This window comes from Hydra vulgaris, chromosome 08 (assembly GCF_038396675.1).
Source record: "Hydra vulgaris chromosome 08, alternate assembly HydraT2T_AEP".
In the NCBI taxonomy this organism is placed as follows: Eukaryota; Metazoa; Cnidaria; class Hydrozoa; order Anthoathecata; family Hydridae; genus Hydra; species Hydra vulgaris.
In genome coordinates, this window is record NC_088927.1 from 31448025 (window position 1) to 31470306 (window position 22282).

Sequence of the window (22282 nt, forward strand, 5' to 3'; positions counted from 1 at the left end):
TTAACTTGTGTAATTGTATATGATTAATCAGATATAACTACAATTCTCCAAATGATAAGTTTTTATCTAAAAATTAAATTAAAAAAGGAGCTGGTTATTTTTAGATCAAATGCTCATTCATTCATTCGCTCAGGATACATTCGAAGAAACAACGGATGATTCATTGATTTCGATTACTAAAAAATAAAGTGTTATTAATAATTATTATTTATGCACTTTTGTAAAAAAAAAATTTTTACTATATTTAAAAAACTTTCCTAAAAACCAGTTCCATTCATTTAACAAAGATTTATACTTTTATGTTTCTAATATTTTTTAAACTTAATTCTCATATTTGTTATATATACTTATTTGCAATATTTCATAATTTACATAAATACATAATTTATTTAAGCAAAAAAGCTTTTTACCATTCAATTATCATTACCATTTAATTAATAGCAGTGTTTTGTGAACTTGAAGTGTTTTGTAAACTTAACTTGAATTCAATTTTTTGTGATTATTAAATAATAAGTTTTAAATTATTAAAGTATTAAATAATAAATTTTTTGTGATTATTAAATAATATGTCAAAGTTGTTTTCGCTTTTCAGCTATGGTATTAAAATGTAAATTACAAAAAAGCTTTCCAGAACTACAATCAGAATCACATGATGTCAAATTTTGATCCAGTGTTGCTAGTAAATGTCATATGTTTTGTCATAGCAACATAAAACAATTTAAAAGCAATTACAACTTAATAGAAGTGTTTTGTGAACTTTAAAACTTTTTGATCATTAAATAATATTTAAAAAGTTTTCACAAAAATACTCACTAAAAGTTTTAAGTATGTTTTTTTGTGTAAAATAAAAATAAAAAAATACAAACCAAAATCTAATGATCTAATTTATGCTTTATCAAATCAGCAGCTTGTTGAACAGTAAATATTTTTTCTGCTTCATCGTCAGAGATTTCAATACCTTATTTAAAAGAAAAACACAAAATTTAATGTTTTACTTAAGTAAAGAATAAATACATTATGTGGAAAATATTTAAATATTTATATATATTATAAACAGTGTAGTCATTGGACTACAAGACAAAATATTTTTACAAATGTTGATTTCATGGCGTAATTTTAATGATTTTCTAGAAAAATTCATCATTTTCAATCTTGGTAGCCTGGCTAAAATTTGTAAACTTAGCTTTTTTCCTAATTCAAATACTTTCAGACCAACCACCAGACAAAACTTACAAATTTTAAAAAGTTTTGGAAACATTGCAATTTCAGAAATACTGTTAAAACAGTCTCATCTTTTATAATGACCAACTTTTAGTAAAAACATTTTGCATGTCTTATTATACTACAGAATTTGTCTGCATGAAACATCACTGATGTTGAAATAGAGATAGGCAGGGGATTTAGTACATACATTAACTGAAGGCTACTTATATAATAAAAAAGTCCACTAGGCTGATTTTTTTCAGAACATTGCAAAATTGAAGTTTTTTCCACTAATGTTTTTCCATTAACTTCATAATATAGTTCAAAAATATTGTTTATCAAATTTGGATAAACGCTCTAGTGATTTAAAGTCATTAAGACAGGTCCCAAATATCATTTATTTACACCAAAATATAAATTTTATAATCAACCTAAATTTATACTTTTTTTACAGTTCACATTTTTTTATGTTTTGTTTTTTAAACCATGTAATCAGTAAGCATTAGATAATAGATACCAAATCTTGGTTATCAATACAATACCTTAGTATTAAAATCAAGATTATCACGCAATACTGGTATCAAACATACCAATTATACTGGTACTGTTTTAGAAGTGATGGTATTATTTAATACAACAGCTCAATTCTTTGTGAGAATATACAATTTTTAATATTTTATTTTTATAAACAATAAGTGAATTTGTATTCACTTAGTTATATGATTGAGTCATACAAGGCCTACAAGTCATACAAGTTAACAGGTCCTTGTGATAAAGCAAAGAAGGATTTTAAGTTACGCTACGCTATTTATGCTATGCTAAACTTTTTTGTTTGGAAATACTTAAATAACTCTCTATATATTTTAAGGGGTATTTTAATGAATTTTATTTACAAATAAAATTAATTCAGATAAATAAAAATAATTAAGTTTAAATTTTTATAAAGCAAACTTTTTTTTCAACATTTTTTAATCGAAATATCAAAATAATCAAAATATTCAGCAACAGAAGAAAAGTATTGTTTTAATATGATGTAAATAAATGAAATAAAAAATTTAAAAAAAGTAAATCTAAGCAAAATAGCATAACAATGTTAATTTTATAAGTTACATTTGTTCAGGTATTATAAATACAACAGATAATAAAACATTACTTTAAAAAACATTATTTTGAAAACTTTACTATAAAAACATTACTTTTAACTAACTTAGTTTAGAGAGACATTTATTATTAACATGTATGCTTAAAATAATTTAGTCTATATACAAAATATATTTTTTATATTTAACCATGTAATGCTTAGGTTTCACCTGATTGATTTTAAATTTTAGCGCAAGTATTATATATTTTTCAATAAGTAAACTATATTCTTTTGCTGGAATTATCTATTGTTTAAACCTATAAGACCATTATTCCTCCTTTTTATTTTGTATTACTAGAAATGAAATTCATTAAAAATATGTACAAAGCATACATTTAAGTTGATATAAATAATACAAGTGTTAATAACACATTTGAATAACACAAACGTAAATTAAGACGATTATTTTGTAAAAAAAAAAAATTATAATTTTACTTAAAATTGCTGGTAAAAAAAAACTATGATTTGTTTCAATTTTTACAATACGTAAAGTTTTTAGTCACTTAATTTTTAAAAACTAAAAATAATTGTTAATTAAACAAAATCTTTTTTATTCATTAAGTTATAAACAAAACATGATTGTGTCAAATGTCGAGAAAATAAACAAATACTTTTTTATTTAAAAAAAATCGGTATCTAAGTTAACATTTGATAACATTTCTACATTGTTATGAGTATATTATTCAATTAAACTAGTTTTGAAGTGATTTAGTAAATTGCAGATGTGCAAATAAATTAATGTCAAAAAATATGAAAAGAAAAAGAAAAAATTTATGACATCAAAAACCTTGTTACACAAGTGTGTTAAGCATTTTTTATTTATAACAAGGCCTGTATTGTACCTAAAGTTTTTGAGGATCATGTCATATTGCATGAAATCGTACTAGGGATCATCCGTAAATTAAGCAACACTAAATTTTACTAATAAAAAAACAAAAAAAAAATTAAAAGTTTTCTTTCGCAGAGTCACAGAGTTAAATAAAAATTGTTGCGTAAAAGAGTGAAAGATCTCCTACATTTTTTAAATGAATTTAGCGTTGTGTAATTTATGGACAATCCCTAATCATATCATGTTTCTAATGACTATGCAATATTACTTTGATTAATTGTTAGGTACCCTTTTTGTAAACTAATTACTATAATAAATGCCACGCAATGCAAAAACCTTAACACTTACTATCAACTCACATAAACTGATTATCTTATTATATTGATATGTAACTATAGTAACAATTATAAAAAGTAATTTTAGCGTAATTCAAAAAAACTTTTATAAATGGAAATTTGTAAAGTTTGTCATTTAACCTGAATATCTTATAAAATGTTGTTAATAAACAAATTTATCAAGATTGTTCTTAATACATTATCCAAAAAAATATGACAATAATGTCAATACTTCATATAACAAATGATTCAAAACAGAAGCTTTCAATAAGGTTAATGTGGACTAATTAAAGACACAAGTCTGGTGATATCTCTTTTATCCAAATTTCAACAAGTTTTTTTTGGAGATCTTTTACACTCCAAGGCATTTCATGTTTGACTCTTGTTTAAAATAGGTTTTTGATCAGATTAAGATCAGGACTGACCAGTCTAGTCGAATCCATAAATCTTGTTCTTCTTAAAAATGCTCTGCATTACCTGTTTTTTGATGTCATAGGGAACAATCATTTTTAATAATTTCCATATATACTTGATAATTAATAGCTTCGCTCTTCAGTATAAAATGTAGCTGACCACAGAACCATGGTTGGCAACATTTTATGAAGCAACTAAACACCAGAAAAATTTATTCATAAATATTCAATACTATGCCTCGGTCCCTGGTAGTACCGCACTTAACTTGTTTTTCCGCGCAGCAGCCTTGTTCGACAAGGTTCATATTTCGGAGTTACAGAGTTGAGAGAGGGTTATAATCACAAGTAGCCTCCTCATCTGTAGTGGGCTTCTCGGCCTTGGGTAGGTGAATTATAAAAAAATAAAAAATAAATAATAGAAAGTGTTTTTTTATTGTTTGTGTATGTGATAATTTGTGTTATGTAATTGTTTTTTAAATGTGTTTAAATATGTATATAAGATATTTAACCTTCTATACATATTTAAACACATCTATTGTGTTTATAGTTGGTACATATGTTTATATTATGTTGTTTCCGTGTAGATCAAGATTTGTCAACATTGCCAGCCAAGTGATGTACTTAAAACAGAGAATTACACAACAGTGTTTAGTGTCAAACCATTACTGCTTTATGTCTGGGTGTTTTCAAGCCTTTATTATTAATTATTCTAAAAACACATAATAATGTATTTTAACAACATTTTGCGTAACGCTGTTACTTATGTTCTGTTATATATGAATGTTATGTTACTCAAGTTATGTTATATGCATATTATATTAACTTATGGTGTGTGCTTTTGTTGTGTGTTGTTGCTGTGATGTTGTTGTTTTTTTTGTTATCTTTTGAGTTGATAGACATTTGGCTTACCTTCACATTGGTGTCTATTGTTAAAAATGATAAATAGGTAATTTTATTATTAAAAATCACACTAAAAACCAATACAAATTATTTTGCCATATATACAACTTGTTTTACCTCAATTTGATTTTTTGTCTTTAGTGCTGTTTACTACATGATTTTGCTATAAATATTTTTAAATCATGATGTTCCAGCATAAATTATTTTGTAAAAGCTAATTTTTTAAAAACTTTTACTAATGATTTCTTTGAAGAAATAATATTTAAGTTTGTAAAAAGGTTTGCAACGCTTTTTTTTTAATTTTTCTGTGTTAGCAGTATGTTTATTATTAGAATTGCATGTTTTTAATAACTTTTTTTTATTATTAATTGCTAATTTTATTTCAAACATCTCCTAGCTGACACATATTTTTTTAAAGTCATAAGATAATTGTATAATTTATTTCAAATGACAGTTTGTTATATATAAAAATTATTTGTGTGTACTATTTAGAGTAGAAAAAAAATTATATAGGAAAGATCACAATCTTTAAGATTTGTTTAAGAATTTTTGTTACTACTTTCAATCAAAAGTGAAGTTTAAATGGATGATATTAGGCTAGAAGCAGATAGAAAATGCAGTTTAGAAAATGGAAATGTTAATAGGCAAGTTAACTGTTGCAGAAATGAAAGAGATAGGCTTAGGTGAGATAAAATTAATAATCGACAAAATGCTAGAATTGCTGCTAGATACGAAAAAAAGGTATTGTATAGCAAAAAGTAAAGCTATATTAGATAATAGTTATTTAGGAGAAATGAATTATATTGGTCAGCATTGAGGTGCTAAGAAATTTCCTGATGAAACACATTTTTTATGTTGCCATAATGAAAAGGTAGTTTTGTCGCAACCTTTATCATTTCCACAAGATTAAGAAGATTTATTTAAAGGGAACTATGCAGATGGAAATGCTAATCTGAATTTTAAAAAATTCATTAGAAATTATAATGCCTGTCTTTCTTTTGCTTCATTTAAAGCTAATGTAGTTCAACCCATGAATCATGGGCCGTCATATTTAAGAAAATATCGTCAAGTTTTTCATCATATAGGTAATCTTAGGCCAAATCAAGATGTTCCGCCGACATATTGTCAACTATACATCTATGATCCACTTGCAGCAGTAAATTTTAGAATACAGCGTGGTAATGATCTAATATTAGTGAAGAGAACCCATTTGCTCTTGCATTTAAAAACATGGCTGAAGTGGAAGATAAAGAAATTCGTCGAGCAACTCTCGAAGGTTGTAAAAATGTCTTTACTTGAAGGGCAAGATAGACGTCGATATAACCTACCTTCACATAATGAAGTTGCAGTTATATTTTTTGTTGCTGCTTTTTCTTCAGTGATTTTTTTTTTTTTTTTTTAATTTGTAATTTTTTTTTTAATAATAAATTATGTTGTATATTTGATTTGTTTTGGTCTCTTTTAGTTAAAATTTTATTTGTTTTTTACCAATTAAACTTAAATATAGTTAAATTGATTCATTACCCAATTATTATAATATAATGATGCTACATTCTATTAAAAATAATTAATTGGTAGTTTAATTTATTGAACTTGCTGCTTTTAAAATTTACTATAAGCCAAGACAATATGTTTAGCTATATAAATGCAATTTATTTATATCTCAAATTGATTTTTTTATCTTAAATATTTATAGTTTGGCTTCTTGAAGCATTTGCTATTTTGCTTTTTAATTAAAATATTTTAAATCTATTGTAATGTCTTTTAAATTAAACTAGAGTTTACTAAAAGCCAACATGAAATAACGTCATAAAACAACACTGACAAGCTGCATCATGACAGCAACTTAAGTATGACAACAGGTTACCGAAATGCAGGTAAATTGTTTGTCATATGATGCATTAATCAATATAAAAGATCAAAGTTTACGTATTTTTTTAAATGTTATACACATGTTTGATGGTGGATTAATTTTTTTTTTTGTTTCTAATGTATTTGTACTCAATTGCTTAGTTATTTTTAATAAATTTATTTAGTTGTGTGCATTTAATGTTTTAAAGACAACTTTCTTTTTTAAAGAAAAATGTATCAAGGGGATACCAAAAAATTAATAACTCCTGTATAATTTACATTCACTTCATATTATTCTTATTAATTAAATTATAAAAAATATTACAAGAATTTAGCTTTAGCTTTTCGTCAATTTAAATCAATATGAAGTGTTATAATTTTGTGTCAGTAACTAAAAACGTATTGTGTTGAACTAAGTAATGTCGAGGAAAATGGCTCTGCCTTTCACTGATATGATCTTTGTCAGTTGTAAATTACTCAAATAATGTTAAATAATTGGTAAATTATTTTACCTCCTCGTACTTTTTATGTTAATTTTACAGATGGTTTAATTTTTTCAATTAGAAGACATTTTTCTTAAAGGGTATCAGTTAATATTTCTCAACTTTAAATTGTGGAAAACAGCCACTATAAATTATGTAACAGACCAACCATAACCTGTATTACGGGTTGCTTTCTGCTAAAAACTTATAAATTAATTATGTAACAGACCAACCCTAACCCATATTACGGGTTACTTTCTGCTAGTTAAATATAAATAAATTACCGAATTCGTCTTCAAATGCCATAACAACTTCTACAACATCTAAACTGTCCAAACCAAGATCATTAATAAAATGGGCTTCTAAAGTAACCTACAAAAAAATATCATTTTTAAAGCATAAGTATTTTAAAAATTTAAACAGCAAAGTATATATTAAGTAGAAGCTTAACACTCACAAAAGAAGAAAAATTATATAAAAATTTCAAAAATAATCATTTCACATAAAAAGTACTTTTAGATTTAATTGCATATCATCATTTTGTGACAAAAAAGTTTTTTTTTAGATTTGTGGTATAATTTTACTACTTCTTTTTTCTTATTTTTAGATAGATTGTTATTTTTGGTAAAAAAATTTAATACAAGTCAATGCACAAAACAGATTATATGTAAAAGTTTGAGGAAAATAAAGATTCTTATCTGTCGGTTTCTTGAGATATTAGTTTAATATTTATGCAAAAAATTATGAGCAATTTTAAAATTGTTTTTAAGAATGTTTGTGAAATATTTTTATTTTTATTTTGTTGATCAGATTTTTATTTGCACTGAACTAAAGAAAACAAAAAATGAAGACAGTTAAATGTAGATATAATTGTACTTTCACATTTAAAATTATTATAATTGTGTTATAATTGTAATTAATTATTATAACTAAAAATACAACTGCTTAAAAAAAGTACTTTCTTAACACAAAGAGGAAAAAAAAAGAAACAACAAAACAGAAAGGCAGGATAACAAGAGTCAAATTCTTCAAAAGTCAAGTCAAATCTGAGACACTTTCATCAATAAACATTTATTGGTAAACAGTAAAACGTGTAGATGTTGACCTGTGTTTGTCTTCATTCAAATGTTTTTCACTTTAATCTTTAAGAAAAAAGATTTATTTTAACTAAATCTCTTTACTCTTTTTTTCTTCTTTGGCATCTGTTTAAAGGGATAGGTTAGGTTAAGAAGCTGGAAAAATTCATAATGGCGAACAAAAATGACAGCATATTTAAAAAATTTCAAAATTGTATTCTAAAAATATTAGTAATTTAATTTTGGTAGCGAGCAGTTTACCAGCAAATTTTTTTCAAAGTTTTTTTGTGCAATCTTTAATTTTATAAAAAAATTATTTCCAAATAAAAAAATTAACAGTTTAATTATTCTAATTAATGCTTAATTTGTTTAATCTAAATTATATTTAAGGAATAAAAAATATTTGCACACAAATTTTCACATACTAAACTATACATACTGGTTTGTTAGTTTACCAAAATAGTATTCATCACCTTTTAAAAATCTTTTATTGAAAAACAAAAAAGAGCATGTTTTTAGTTTAATATAGTGTTAGACACTGTTCTGCATATTTCTTTTCGGTTAAGGATTGCATTATTTACATTAATTCACACAATATTGCTTTAACGGATATGGCTTTAGAAAAACAAAGAACGTACCTAGACCTAGGGAAACAAAAGGTGATCTGCAACATAAAATATGTTTAAAAACTTTATTACTGTTATTTAAGAACTTTATTAATTACTGAATTAAAAAAGTTATATTATTTACAAAGGGTGAATTAACTTACTAGAAATTAAAATAAAAATAAAATTTACCAGATCACGAAAATCTTTGCAGAAAAATCAACAATTTACTGCAACAAAAATTGCAAAGTTCTTTCATGAGACTTTATCACTACTATGTTTTAAATATTATTTTTATAAACAGATGTTAATCCAGCTAATACAAATACAGGATGAAAATACTTATTGTTATATGCCGCAATTAAAAAAAAAAATCAAAAGTAACATTCGCCTGACCAAATTATTTTGTAATAACATTGTTTTAAAACCTAATAAAAATTTTTTGCAATACTTTTAATCACAATTACTTCGAATAATATAATTTTAAGATCACTAAATGGCTTTGGGCCAATGCAAATTGCAACTCGTGATCTTCTAATTTTAGTTAGGTCATTTAATGCTACAACTTTTTTCTTTCTTATCAACATAATGATTATAATAAATAATTAGGTAATTTATAAAAAAAAATTTTCAGAGATATTTGATGAACTGTTAAATTTTCTTATTAGGAAATATTGACAATTATGATAATTTACTTTAAATTGCTAAATTTTGTTAATTTGGATATGGATAGACTTTTTTTTTTCAAAAAAAAAAGTCTTTATCCATATATCCAAATTAACAAAATTTATATTATATTTTAATTTATTTATTTTAATATAAACACAGGATGTAAGCTTTTATAAATCACAAGCTTGTTTGCAATGGAAGATGATTTTAACAAATATTCATTTTTTCCTTTATTTTTTTAAATAACCATGCTCTGCAGTTTATTATGCATGTTGCTTTTTTCTGAGATTGAATATTTTGAATTCTTTATTTTGGATATGATAATGCTTTTTTTTTATAAACTATTCAATTAACTTTGGTAGATTTAGGTCTTCAAGATTATCATTAGTGATATTTCAAGATAATACAAAGATTTCATATTAAGTTTTCTTTTTTTTTCATTATGTTAGCCCTCAGAATAAGGAAAAAAAAGGTAGCAATTATTTGCCGAACTTTATTTGTGTGAAGTCGACAGAAATAAAGGGAAACAAAGGTTTAACCATAAAACTTAAAAACAAGGTTGGAGATTTTTTGCCGACCTCAAACATTTCTAGTTCAGCAGTTAGGTCGGCATTAAAGAATACCGACCCTAATTTCGAGGGCTGATATATATATATATATATATATATATATATATATATATATATATATATATATATATATATATATATATATATATATATATATATATATATATATATATATATATATATATATATATATATATATATATATATATATATATATATATATGGCTATTTCCACGATGGAAGAGATAAATTTCGTGTTTAAAAATATATTTTTTCAAAAGGTTTTATTTCTTTAATTATAGTTTGAACACCTTAAAATTATTGTTAAAATAGATTTTGAGTAGAAAATGTTTGAACCAAGTAGATAAATTTGATGAATGTTAGCAACTGTTTGTTCTTTTTATTATTCGAAAAAGTGAGTAAAATTTGAGGGCGAGTTATTGCAATATTTTAAACAAAACATATCCATATTTATGTTTAGAAAGAATCTTTGAGATTACATATATGTCTTGAGTAAAAAAACTTTTACTCTTTAAAAATAATTCAAGTGTTTTTTTGTCGCATACACATCTGCAAAAATTACGTTGCGCCACTGAACTAAAAGCTAAAAAAGTTTAATTATCGCAATGAAATTATGCTTTATGGCGAGGTTTTTTTAGAAATTATATATTTTAATGTAAACTTTTAATCATTACTAAAAAAAAAATTGGTCAAAAAGCATTGTATTAACATATAGTTATAGTTTAAAAGCTGTTGCGCCACTGAACCCATCAACGGGATAATTAGCGTTTTATAAAATAGCGCGGTAAGGAAGTCAAAATATTATCCAAAAGTTCAGATTTCGTTGTGGGTTTTCAAATTTTTCATATTCGAATAAATTTTTGCATTTTAGTATTGTGAAGGGCTATTAGTAAATATTAGTAAACTTTTGGATTTATGTTAACATTTTCTTATAAAGTTGTAAACTTTTAAGAAATGGAATCAAAATTAGAAGTAAAAAAAAAATGTTATGCAGAATACCAAGCTGATTATGTTTCTCGGAATGCTGATAAAAAGAAAGAAATGTGCAGAGTTAGATCTAAGAGATATCGAGAAAAATTGAAAGCCGATCCTAATAAAAAAAGCAGCTTATGCTGCTAAAGCAAAATTAAGAGTTATAAAAAGTCGCGCTTTAAAAAGAAAACTTTTAAATCAATATCAAAGACCAAGCTCATCTTTTAAAAACGTTCAACAAAGAGGAAAAGCATTGAAAAAAGTTTTAAAAGCACTACCAACTTCAAAGGAGAAACAACCTGAAATTCTTTCTATTCTTTCAAATAGCTCTGCTTATAAAGATAATTCGGGTCTACCTCCAGCATGTTCAAAGCTGTATGGTCTTTCTGAAAACAATGTTTTAGCAGTTGTAAACTTTTATAATGAAGATGAAGTTTCCCAAATATCACCAAACAAAAAAGATGTCACTCGAATTCAATTATCTGACGGAAAAGCAAACAATATTCAGATACGTCATTTATATTATACGCTAAAAGAAGCTTTCGAGTTATTCAAGGAAAAGCATCTGCACATAAAAATTGGACTCCGCAAATTTTGCGACCTTCCTCCACGCAATGTAAAATCAGTTACAAAATTTACACATGTTTGTGTTTGTAGTTTGCATGAAAATATGCGATTTGCCTTAGATGCAATAACAAAATCAATTCAAGCGCCTTCAATCAAAGTTGGATCTGAAATGATAAATAACTTTGTATGTGAACCGTACACATACGATTGCGCCTATGACAAATGCGTTGCATGCAAAGGTATGAAACAGTTCGATAAACACTTGAAAACTTTTAATACATTTGGTTTTAAAGTATCCTGGGACAAGTGGAGAAAGCCTGTAACTAAAACATATGCAAACATTGAAAAAATTTCAAAAAAGTCTACTGTAACAGAACTCATCCAACACATATCAGCAATGCGTGATAAGTTCGTTAAACACGCATTTGTAAAGAAAAACCAATCAACAATTTTTAATAAACTGAAGGAGGTTTCGATGTGTGTTAATTCTGAAATTGCGGTAATCCAAGTTGACTGGGCTGAAAACGCTTGGTGTTCCTATCAAAAGGAGCCACAAGCGGCTCATTTTGTTCAAAATCAAGTTTCTATCATGACCCTAGCAGTCTGGAACATTGAGTTAAACACATTTGCCATAGTAACAGAATCAACTGATCATACTAAGTCTTCCGTTATACCATACATTGACAAAATCCTTCACTTTATTCCTGATCAAGTCAAAGAAGTACACATGTTCAGCGACAATGCCACTTCTCAGTTCAAAAACAAAAGCATTATGGCTGCAATGGTTGTGTTTGAAAAACGTTTTCATAAAAAATTCTTCTGGCATTTCTTTGCAGCGATGCACGGGTAAGGAGTGGTTGACGGAATAGGAGCTACTGTTAAGCGAATCGCAGCCCTGAGAGTTAAAACTAGTCAATACGAAATCAGGTCAGCAGCAGATTTTGCGTTAGCATAACAAGATTTGCAAATATCTGTAATTCACATGTCAGAAAACGATACAAGACAACAAAAAAATGAACTTGGATTCAGTTCTATTTTAAGTTATTCAAGAAAAATCAAAGGTATATCAAAATCACAATATTTTTATGTTTAGAATGATAACATTGTTCCGATGCTATTTTCACCTGAGTATAATTAAAATTTATTACAAAATAACAAAACTTTTTAAAATGATTTTAATTTCGTCTTTTTGTTTCGTCACTGAACGTTGCGTCACTGAACTGATAGTTTTTTTTCTGTAAAATAAAACAATATGAAAACTTTATTGTTTGTGGCTTTTTTTATGACTAACTTATTGCCAAATGAATAAATTACAACAAAAAAATCTAATAAGTCAAGCAAGAAATAAAATTTCAGCGAAAACTCCATTTAAAAGTATGCTGATAAAAAAACACCTTTTTCCGCGATGCGTCACTGAACTCATGTTTTAATTTTTGCTATGTAGCAGTGTTATGTTAATACAATTGTGTTTAGTTTATATTATAAAATTTTAATTCAAGATTGATTTAGAGTAATAAAAAAATCTCACCGCATGATGCGTCACTGAACTATGGAACTGGCCATATATATATATATATATATATATATATATATATATATATATATATATATATATATATATATATATATATATACACGCATCAAAATTACATTTTGTATAAGAGTTGGATTGATTTTATCTATATACACCGACAAGTTCTGCTAATACTAACTTTTAGGAAATTACTGAAATAGCTGAAAACAATAATTATTTGTTAATACCAAAAGGTTCATTTAATCTACTATTTTCATTACTTTTGCAATTAATAGAGCTATATTTTCATTTAAATTTGTGCAAAATTAATACTTAAACTCACTACACAGTGAGTTATTTTGTATATGTTTAGTATAGGTTTTATAAATTTGAATATATTCAAATTGAGAATGTTTTTAAATATTAATATTCTAATATATATAAATATGTATAAATATTAATAATTTGTAATATTCTCAAAAATCTTTCAGAGAAACGGAAAAAGGTTACGGAAAAAAAATATTTGTTTCTTGATTTTTCTAAAAAAAAAACAGCTGCTTTACTGTTACTGTTTATTCAAATTAGTTTTTTTTTTTTTTCATTATTCTTAGAAAAAAAAAAGTAACCAAAAAAGTTGGCAAATGTATCTATATAATCCTCCATCATCAGCAGCATTTTGCAAATAAATACTATTTTTTTTCTACAGTGTGCCAATCAGAACATTCTTGCATCTGCAAGATCGTGGATTATTTTCTTATAAAATTTAATTGTTAGAATAAACTTTTTATACTCAATTAAAAAACAAAATTTTTTTAAATAATTGTTTTTTCAAATAATTTTTTTAAGAGAAACTGAAAAGATTTTAGCTATAATTAGCATAACTGAAACTTGGATTTTTTTTGAATAAACTTTAAAACAATTAATATCCATCTTTCAAAGTTTAAAAGCGTTTTGTCCAAGAAATAAAAGTAGCATACTACAGCATATCAGTTTAAAAAAAAGATATCAGTTTTAATAAAAGAGTTTCCTTGTTCTTTTTCATCATCTTCTGCTTTGTTTTCAGATTGCTCAGTTTCTAAATAAAGAATGCACTGCTCAACTTTATCTTCAGAGTAAATATCATTCTCTTTGACAGAGCCTTCATTTTATTTTGAACTAAATAAACAATTTTATAAAAAAAATATCTTAATGAACTACCTTAATGAAAAAGACAAAAAGAGCCTAGCAGCCTAACTTAACACACTGGCTGATCAATACTCTTTCTATTATCTGTAAAGTAACTTAGTACGAGCCTGGAAATTACTAGAAAGTTCTAGATTTAAAAGTGCCCTAGCACAGAGAAAATAACAAATGAATGAAGCCTATGCACCCAACACCAATGAATAAAGCCTGTGCAACAGAGGGTTGCACAGGCTTCATCCTTTGAATGAAACCAGTGCTTCATTCAAAGAATAGATTGATGACATATTTATCACATTTAAAATTAAAACTTTTTTTTTTTTTTTGAAAATAACAAATTTCATCAAAATTTATTATTTAATACTTTACATTTCTTTAGAACTGTTTTGATTTGATAAATTTTTACCTATAGAATATTAAGATAAAGCACTTTGCAATCATAATTCTGCGTTAGATTAACTAATGCCCACTTAATGGAAAATGTTAAAGAAAAAATGCCATTTACTTATGTAATGTCAAAACATGTTTACAGAAAATACATTTAGAGATTTTTTCAAATCAAAATAATAAAAAAATTCTTTTGTGGAGAATTCTAAACCAGGCCAAGCCTTTTAAACCTGGTGGAAAATATTGAATTCTATATTTAATGGAGAAATATAAAAAGATTTCACCACTGTTGAATTTGTTAAACAAATGAAATTAACTTGTTCTAAGTGGCATCATTTTACAATCATGATTCCTTGCAATGATATCCCAATTGGTGGAAGCGTTTATTTAAGGGTGAAAAGAAAAAAGAAAAAGAAAAAACCTTTCTGTTTCCACCAAAAATAATAAAAGATAATTATTTTTTATTTTATTTTGTAGAGGTTTTTGTGTTTGCCTTTTTGTTTTATAGTTTTTTGTGCTTGCCTTTTTGTTTGGTAAAGTTTGTTATTAGTTATGCTATTGTTGCTAATTATTTTTATTGTCGTTTGCTGTTGTTACTAATTGAGTGTTTTCATTTTTTTTTTTTTGTCTTTTTATTAATTTATTATAGCTTAATTGTTTTTTTGTTTTTTAATTTATTTATGCTTATTAATATTGCTATTAATATTAATTATTAATGACTAGTTTTTAACTATATGAATGACACCTAACATAATTTTAAATTTGATTTGGCATATGCCAATTCCGGATATGATCTGGATAGTTAGGTTACATAATTACATTTGATATTTGATGTCATGCTCATTAAATGGTGTGTTTGTTAAATCAACAAAACCGCAGAAATGAGTAATATATGCAGAGTGGTGTTTTTTCTATAAATACTTTTTGAGTTTTTCTGCTTTTTTTTTTTTGCATTTTGCAGAAAACATGTTCTTTTGGTTATTTAGTCTTTTGTTTTGGTTATTTACTTTTTTTTTTTTTTTTAACTATTTGGATCGGTCTTCCGTTTTGGTACCAATATTGATTAATCAGTTTTTAGCAAAATCAGGCCAGTATTAATTTCCGGATCAAGATTCGGTTATGCCCTATTCACTAATACAACATCAAAGTGATGCATAAATTCCAGCTACACCATTTAATATAGCACCTTGTCATATTTAACTATATTAAGTTGAACTTTGCAAAATACACAACACCAATTATCAGTTACTAATTGAATTCTCATTCACTCAAAGTTTTTTTTATTTCTATTGCTTATACTTATGTTTCTAGATGATTATTTTTAAACATATAAACATAGCAAAATCATAGTAATATATTAGAACTTACAAAAGTTGATATAGTAGTCAAAAATCTTGTCATTCATTTATTTTTATAAATGATATTAATTCTACTGCTTATAAAAATGGTTAGGTGTAACATATTTGTTGATTTGTCAACATCCATTTTTATCATCTAAAAATATTCACTCCACTAGGACTGAAAATATAAAGAGAGTATTTAATGTATATAATGTATCATAATGCTAATAATTTAAAATTAAAATTTTTTTAGCCTATTATTATTTAAACGTTTAATTGTTAACTGATATAGGAACAAGCCTAATACATTGACTAACACACAGATATGAGTGTAAATAAATTTCAATGGGATTAGGGTCCAGGAAAAACTAGGGTCTAATAAGTTTCAGCATGGCTGAAACTTATTAGATAAACAAAGTTATGTTTTGTTTTTTTTCTAAATAGTTATAAAAAGTTGTTTTTTAGTCGTAAAAACATTATAAAAATTTGCATTAGAGTAATTTTTTAATTTTAAAATTAAATTAGAGTACTTTCCTTAGATTTTTAGAATCTAAAAATAGATCTATTTTGTTACTTAATCTGAGCCATCGTATAATTATAATAGAGGAGGAAGAGAAAGTCAGGTAGCGCAAAGCTTTTACTTTTTATCTAAAGCAAAATATTCTCTTATTACTATTACTTTCAATAAATTGGTAGTTATTTTATGATAGCAATAACCTTAATGAATGTATCGGACCGCTGCAGTTATTCAATGCATTGTTTAATCTGCAAGGTAATCATTTATCTTCAAAATAAAAAAGAAAAGACCAATACATCATAATAATATACATATATATTACCTTCGACGGATCAACTTTATCAAATAACTTTAGTACGTTTAATGTTTGTTCCTCGATCGATTCTGAAGAACCATGACCATGTCCGTCGTGATCATGATGATCATCTCCATAATACCTCAAACTTGCAGCAAATGGCGATGATTTTGGGAAACATTGAAGCTTTAAAACATTAATATTTAATAAATGAAATGTTCTTGTTTGATTTGCAAATGCAGCTATTTTGTTAACTTGTTTTTTTGGAACACATCTACTAATATTACGCAACGCATGAGCACCCCGAAACGCAGCCATATTTAATAGAGATCTGCTAAAGAAGGAAGTTTGTCGCTCCTTGGTCATATAATTATGAAAACAAACGGAGAGTTGCGATTAAAGTCATAATCGTTCCGCGAAAGAACGAAAGAAGGAAATTAAAACTGTGCTTGAATATAGGGTTGCCAGACGTCTGGCAAAAGGAGGAAAAAAAGCTCTATAGAATTTCTATAAACTTTTGAAACATATAGCCAATAGAAATACTATAGAACTCTATAGATTTTCTATAGAGTCTCTGTTTATTTCTATAGAAATTTTTGTTTTTTTTCTACTTTTTTTTCTATAGAAAAAAAAGTTTTATAGCAATTTAAATAGAAATTAATAGCCATATGTTTCAAAAGTTTATAGAAATTCTATAAAGCTTTTTTACCTGGGTATTCCTAAAACTGTATAACTTTTAAAAAACTTTTTGACGATCTATTCTTAAATTAAAAAGTCAGGTTCTAAGTTTAACTCAGCGTGCTTCGCTTTTCCAATTATTGTTTTAAAGAATGGCTAAAGATTTCCACAAGACGAAAATATTCGCGCAAAGCGAATTTTTTCGTCGATAAGCATGCGCAGATAAAACATTTCTGGTTATTTTGACAAAAATGTTTTATTTGTACATGCTTATTGACGAAAAAATTCGCTTCGCGCGAATATTTTCGTCTTGTGGAAATCCGCCTTAAGGAATTAAAAAACTTAAAAAAAGTATAGATCTATTCTTTTTTAACTAAAACGTTTTTAACTCAGCACATTTTTCTATGTCAGTTTTTGCTCTTATAGCAACAACAGCACTTAAATTGAACTGAATTTTCAAGTACTATGAAAACAAAGTATTTATGCTTTGCTGACGGGTGCAACGAGAATGAAGAAAAGTGTACGATTTGTGAGTTACTTGTCCGTCGTTCATAAGGAGCTAATGACTTAGAGCGCCCAGTTAACAGTGAGAAACATTAAAAACTAATCAAAGTGTCAGCGTTATCGAATAAGTTGAAACCCTTTTTTCAATCAAAAAACTCAGAGATATTGCAAAAATCCCTCGCAGCTGAAGAACTTTAGCATTTTATACAGCTTATCATCATCAGTCTTACAACTCGATAGCCTGCATAATTGGTTTAATGCACAAATTATTTGAAGATTTGGAAATTGCTAAAAATAACGCATGCTCAAAAACAAAAACTGAGGCAATCATAAACCAGGTAATAAGCCCCCACATTGTTGATTAACTGGTGAAATCGTTGGGTAGCATTTCATGTTTTGGTCTTTCTACAGATGCTAGCAATCACGGTTCACAGAAAATATTTATGATCGTCATTCAATACTTTGACTGGTAGGCAGGTGGTATCCAAACTAAAATTCTCCCGTTAGATAACAAACCAAATAAAACCTCTGAAATTATATTACAATATATTTTGAAAATACTCCAAACATAGGAATTTTCGTCTAAGTGTGTTGCTTTTGCTGGAGACAATGCTAATGTAAATTTTGGAGGCATTTATAGAAAAGAAGACTAAATTGTGTTTTCGTATTTGAAAGAAGCTTTAAAAAAACTGTTAGTGGTACGCCTATCTTTACTTTTTGCATTTCTTGATGTCTCTCTTTTAAGTAAATATTACAGTAGTTGAAAGGGAAGAAACGTCAGTTTTAGAAGTTATGAGCTTTCTTCACTCTACCTTTAAAGTGGCAGAGAAGAATATTTATGGCAAAAGTTAAGTTAATTTATGAATCAGGCATTCTTTGTTTAGAAAAGCGGTTGAAACCTTTTGATGAATTTCAGTGCTTTGGTAGGATGTATTTAAATAAAGTAAAAGACAGCACATTTGATGACCTATTGGTATGCATTCTATACCTGATAGAAAAAGGTATCATTTTGGATGATGTACCATTTTTTGACCAATAGTGTAATCTTAAATCATTTTTGCAAGGCAAAAATGAGCAATTTTTTTGAAATACCCCTGCATGGACAGTGGGTTTTATTTTTTTTAAATGTACAAATACGAGTTGCTTCTCAGAGTTGCTTAAAATTTGTGAAGCATTTTTCTGTATCCCAGGACACAACAGAAATGTTGAAAGAGTGTTCTCTTTGATTATTCCTAAATTGAAAAAGGAAAGGAACAGACTTTTAGTTGACTCTATAAAGTGCATCGTTCTCACAAAGTATAACTTAAAGAACCTTACCTTTGAACAGTTTTATAAATACATGATTGCTAACGAAAACCTTCTTCGTAAAGTTGGCTCCACCGAGAATTATGGTACTTGACAAACATGTTATTGTAAATAATTTAATATATTATAACGCTGTATACCTGAACGTTGCATTCTTTTTTTAATTGAAAAATATTTATTGCAATTGTAATTTGAAGATAATTACCCGAGTTTGCAACAACAAGTTGAATAGCACTTATTCCACTAACATGTCATTGTTCCTGACGTATGGCTTAAACTTCACACAATTAATTTTTTTGTAAATAAAATCTTATCACAGTTATTAAGCTAATTGTAAAATTTGAGTCAATCTTTAAATATTTAAAGTTATATGCTCCTTCAAACCACTTTCTACTCAATGGAAATGTGTAGAAAGTGATTTGCACGGTTCAAACCTTTTGAAACAGAAAATAAAGATTAATACCAGGGACTTCGAGAGGGAGATAATTTAGATAATTTAGAGTTTTAATTCTATTATTATAATGAATAAAAAATAATTTTTTATAAAAAAAATAGGATTTAGTTGTAGTTGAATAAGACAGAACCTTTTAAAAAAGAAAGATAATAACTAAGTTTACTGCCTGGCGTGTAGTTTTGTTCATATTTTTATTAACCCGGCACTTAAATTAAAAAATAAATAATTAAGTTTACTGCCTAGCATGCAGTTTTTTCGGATTTCATTAACCCGGCACTTATTTTATAAAAAAGAAAAAAACTTAGCTATCCTGCCATGACGGATAAAGCAGCCAAACATGGCAAATAAAATAAAGAAGGTCAACCAGAACATAACTAGATTATATACAGCTACTGATATTTTTTCAAATCATGTCTTAAGCCCTTCAATATTTCAGGAACTGTATCAGCAACAAATTATCTTTATACATAGCTGTTATACTATTTAAGTACCATGTTACCTAACCACAGCAGAAAAAAAATACTATAAAAATATTGTATTGTATTTATTTTATTTTTTTTAAAAAAGGAGCTGATTAGATATTTCAAAAAAAATTTCATTTACTTTGTTATTATTGCAAGAATAGCAACAACAGAGCCACCACAATTTTTTATTGTTTCAATCGTTTGCTTTGTTTTATCATATTGAAAATTAGCATTGATTTAAATTAGCATGAATATTAGCAAAATTAGCAAATTATCATATTGAAAATTAGCTAAACCTGTTACTGGTGATGCTTTATACAAAAACTGTTTTCCACCAAACAAAGAACAAATCGTTAAAACCCAAAACTGTTTTTGCTAATTAATTTAGAAAAGTTAAAAAGAGCGTATTCCGTAAGCCCATGAACAGTTAGTCATGCTAGCTTGTGCTCAATTGCGCGGAAGATGATGCGCTGTGGTAATTATAATGGTAGCTGATCAGCCTGACTCATTAAAGAAGTCGACACTGATAGCATTGACAACTTCGTTAGGTAGTGTGTTCCATAGGTGAGCAACGCGGTTGTTGAAGAAGTTGAAGCAAACACTTCTTGTCTATTTCACAATAAAAGCGCTACTTTTTCAAGTAGCATTTGACTGATGAAGCAAAAGAGAGAATTATAGCGTCGTCTTGTTTAGACAAATAAGCCGCCTTGCCTCTACCCGGCCAGTTATCAAGTATTTGAGTTTTTTTATCTTTGCTGCTTTCAATATATGTAGTTTACTGCACTCAAAATATGTGATTTGAAGGACTGTTGATCAGTAAGGGCCTCAAACAATTTCCCTGAAGTTGAGGTAAATAAATTTCAAAGTGACTCATCAGAGTCAGAAGTTTATCTAACAGTGGAGAATATGATGTTCAACCTGACTTGGTAGTAATTAATGCTGACCCCTCTTTGTGGCCAGTTGTTTTGAGTTAAAAAGATCAAGATGTAATTATTATAAAGGGACCCCCAGCACGAAAGCAGTATTCAAAAGCGAGTTTTTGTCCCTTTTTTTGTTGGAATGGAGGAGCTAGGAACAAATGAAGGAAACTTATATACTATGTGTAGCAGAATGAATCAAGCCCATTGCACCAAAAGTTCTTCATGGATTCGAAAGAGGAATATCTTCGTTTTCCCAGCTCCACTGATTTATATTCAGAGCTCCAGACGTAAATAAATTTTGAGACAACTAAATGGATGACAATTCTTCGTGGAATTTTGAACTCTTTTCTTGGCTTCTAGGAATTTAGTTTTTTTAGGTAACTCAATATACAGTTCTCTCAATATCATTTTTAATTACTTATATAGTTAAATATATTTTTATTCATATTTACATAATATTTGTAATAATTTAATTATGATTACTATATACAACTATGTTTGCAGGTGAAACAATACATGTGAATTGAAAAGAAAATGGAAACTTTCTTGCTGGTACAGAGCTTATCGGGCGCCACAACACCGTCATTGCATCCCACTATGAAAATGTAAGACGCCATTAACAAGAGGGCTCCGGAATGAGTACCCTTACTTTTCTCCGTCGTCTCAAAATGAGTTTATTATAGTACATGGTGTTGTCATCCAAAGTGCAGCTGTCGAAGAAATCCAGGATAGTATCTACTTCACAATCATAGTCAATGGTACCCCCAATATATCTCACACTGATCAGATAACCTTTATTATTCGTTTTCTCTTCTATGAAAGAGAAATTAACCGCTGGTAAATCAAAGAACAATTCTTGTGTGTTAAACTTTTCGAGGTGAAGAAATGAGTCAATATAGCTAAGCTTAACCCTGATGTGATTTCAAGGCTAAGTATGCATATTCAAAATTTTTGTGGTCAGGGGCACGATAATGGATCCAATATGTCAGGTGCTTACAAGGGAGCTTTAGCCTTAATAAGGCACAAATTTTCGGAAGCATTGTACGTTCCCTGTAGTGCTCACAATCTGAATATGTCTGGTGTGCGCGCAGTT

The 22282-nt window shown here is 27.1% G+C and overlaps 1 protein-coding gene across 1 annotated transcript; it reads right to left on the minus strand.

Annotated features, from left to right (window-relative positions):
* LOC100214359 (uncharacterized) lies at nt 1–17217 on the minus strand. Its single transcript, XM_065803411.1, has 4 exons — nt 16892–17217; nt 7439–7526; nt 867–958; nt 1–176 (listed from the first exon to the last, which is right to left on the minus strand). Exons 1-3 carry the CDS (start codon nt 17180–17182, stop codon nt 873–875), a joined length of 465 nt encoding a protein of 154 aa, XP_065659483.1. The 5' UTR covers nt 17183–17217; the 3' UTR covers nt 1–176; nt 867–872.
* Nucleotides 17218–22282: the final 5065 nt, after the last annotated feature.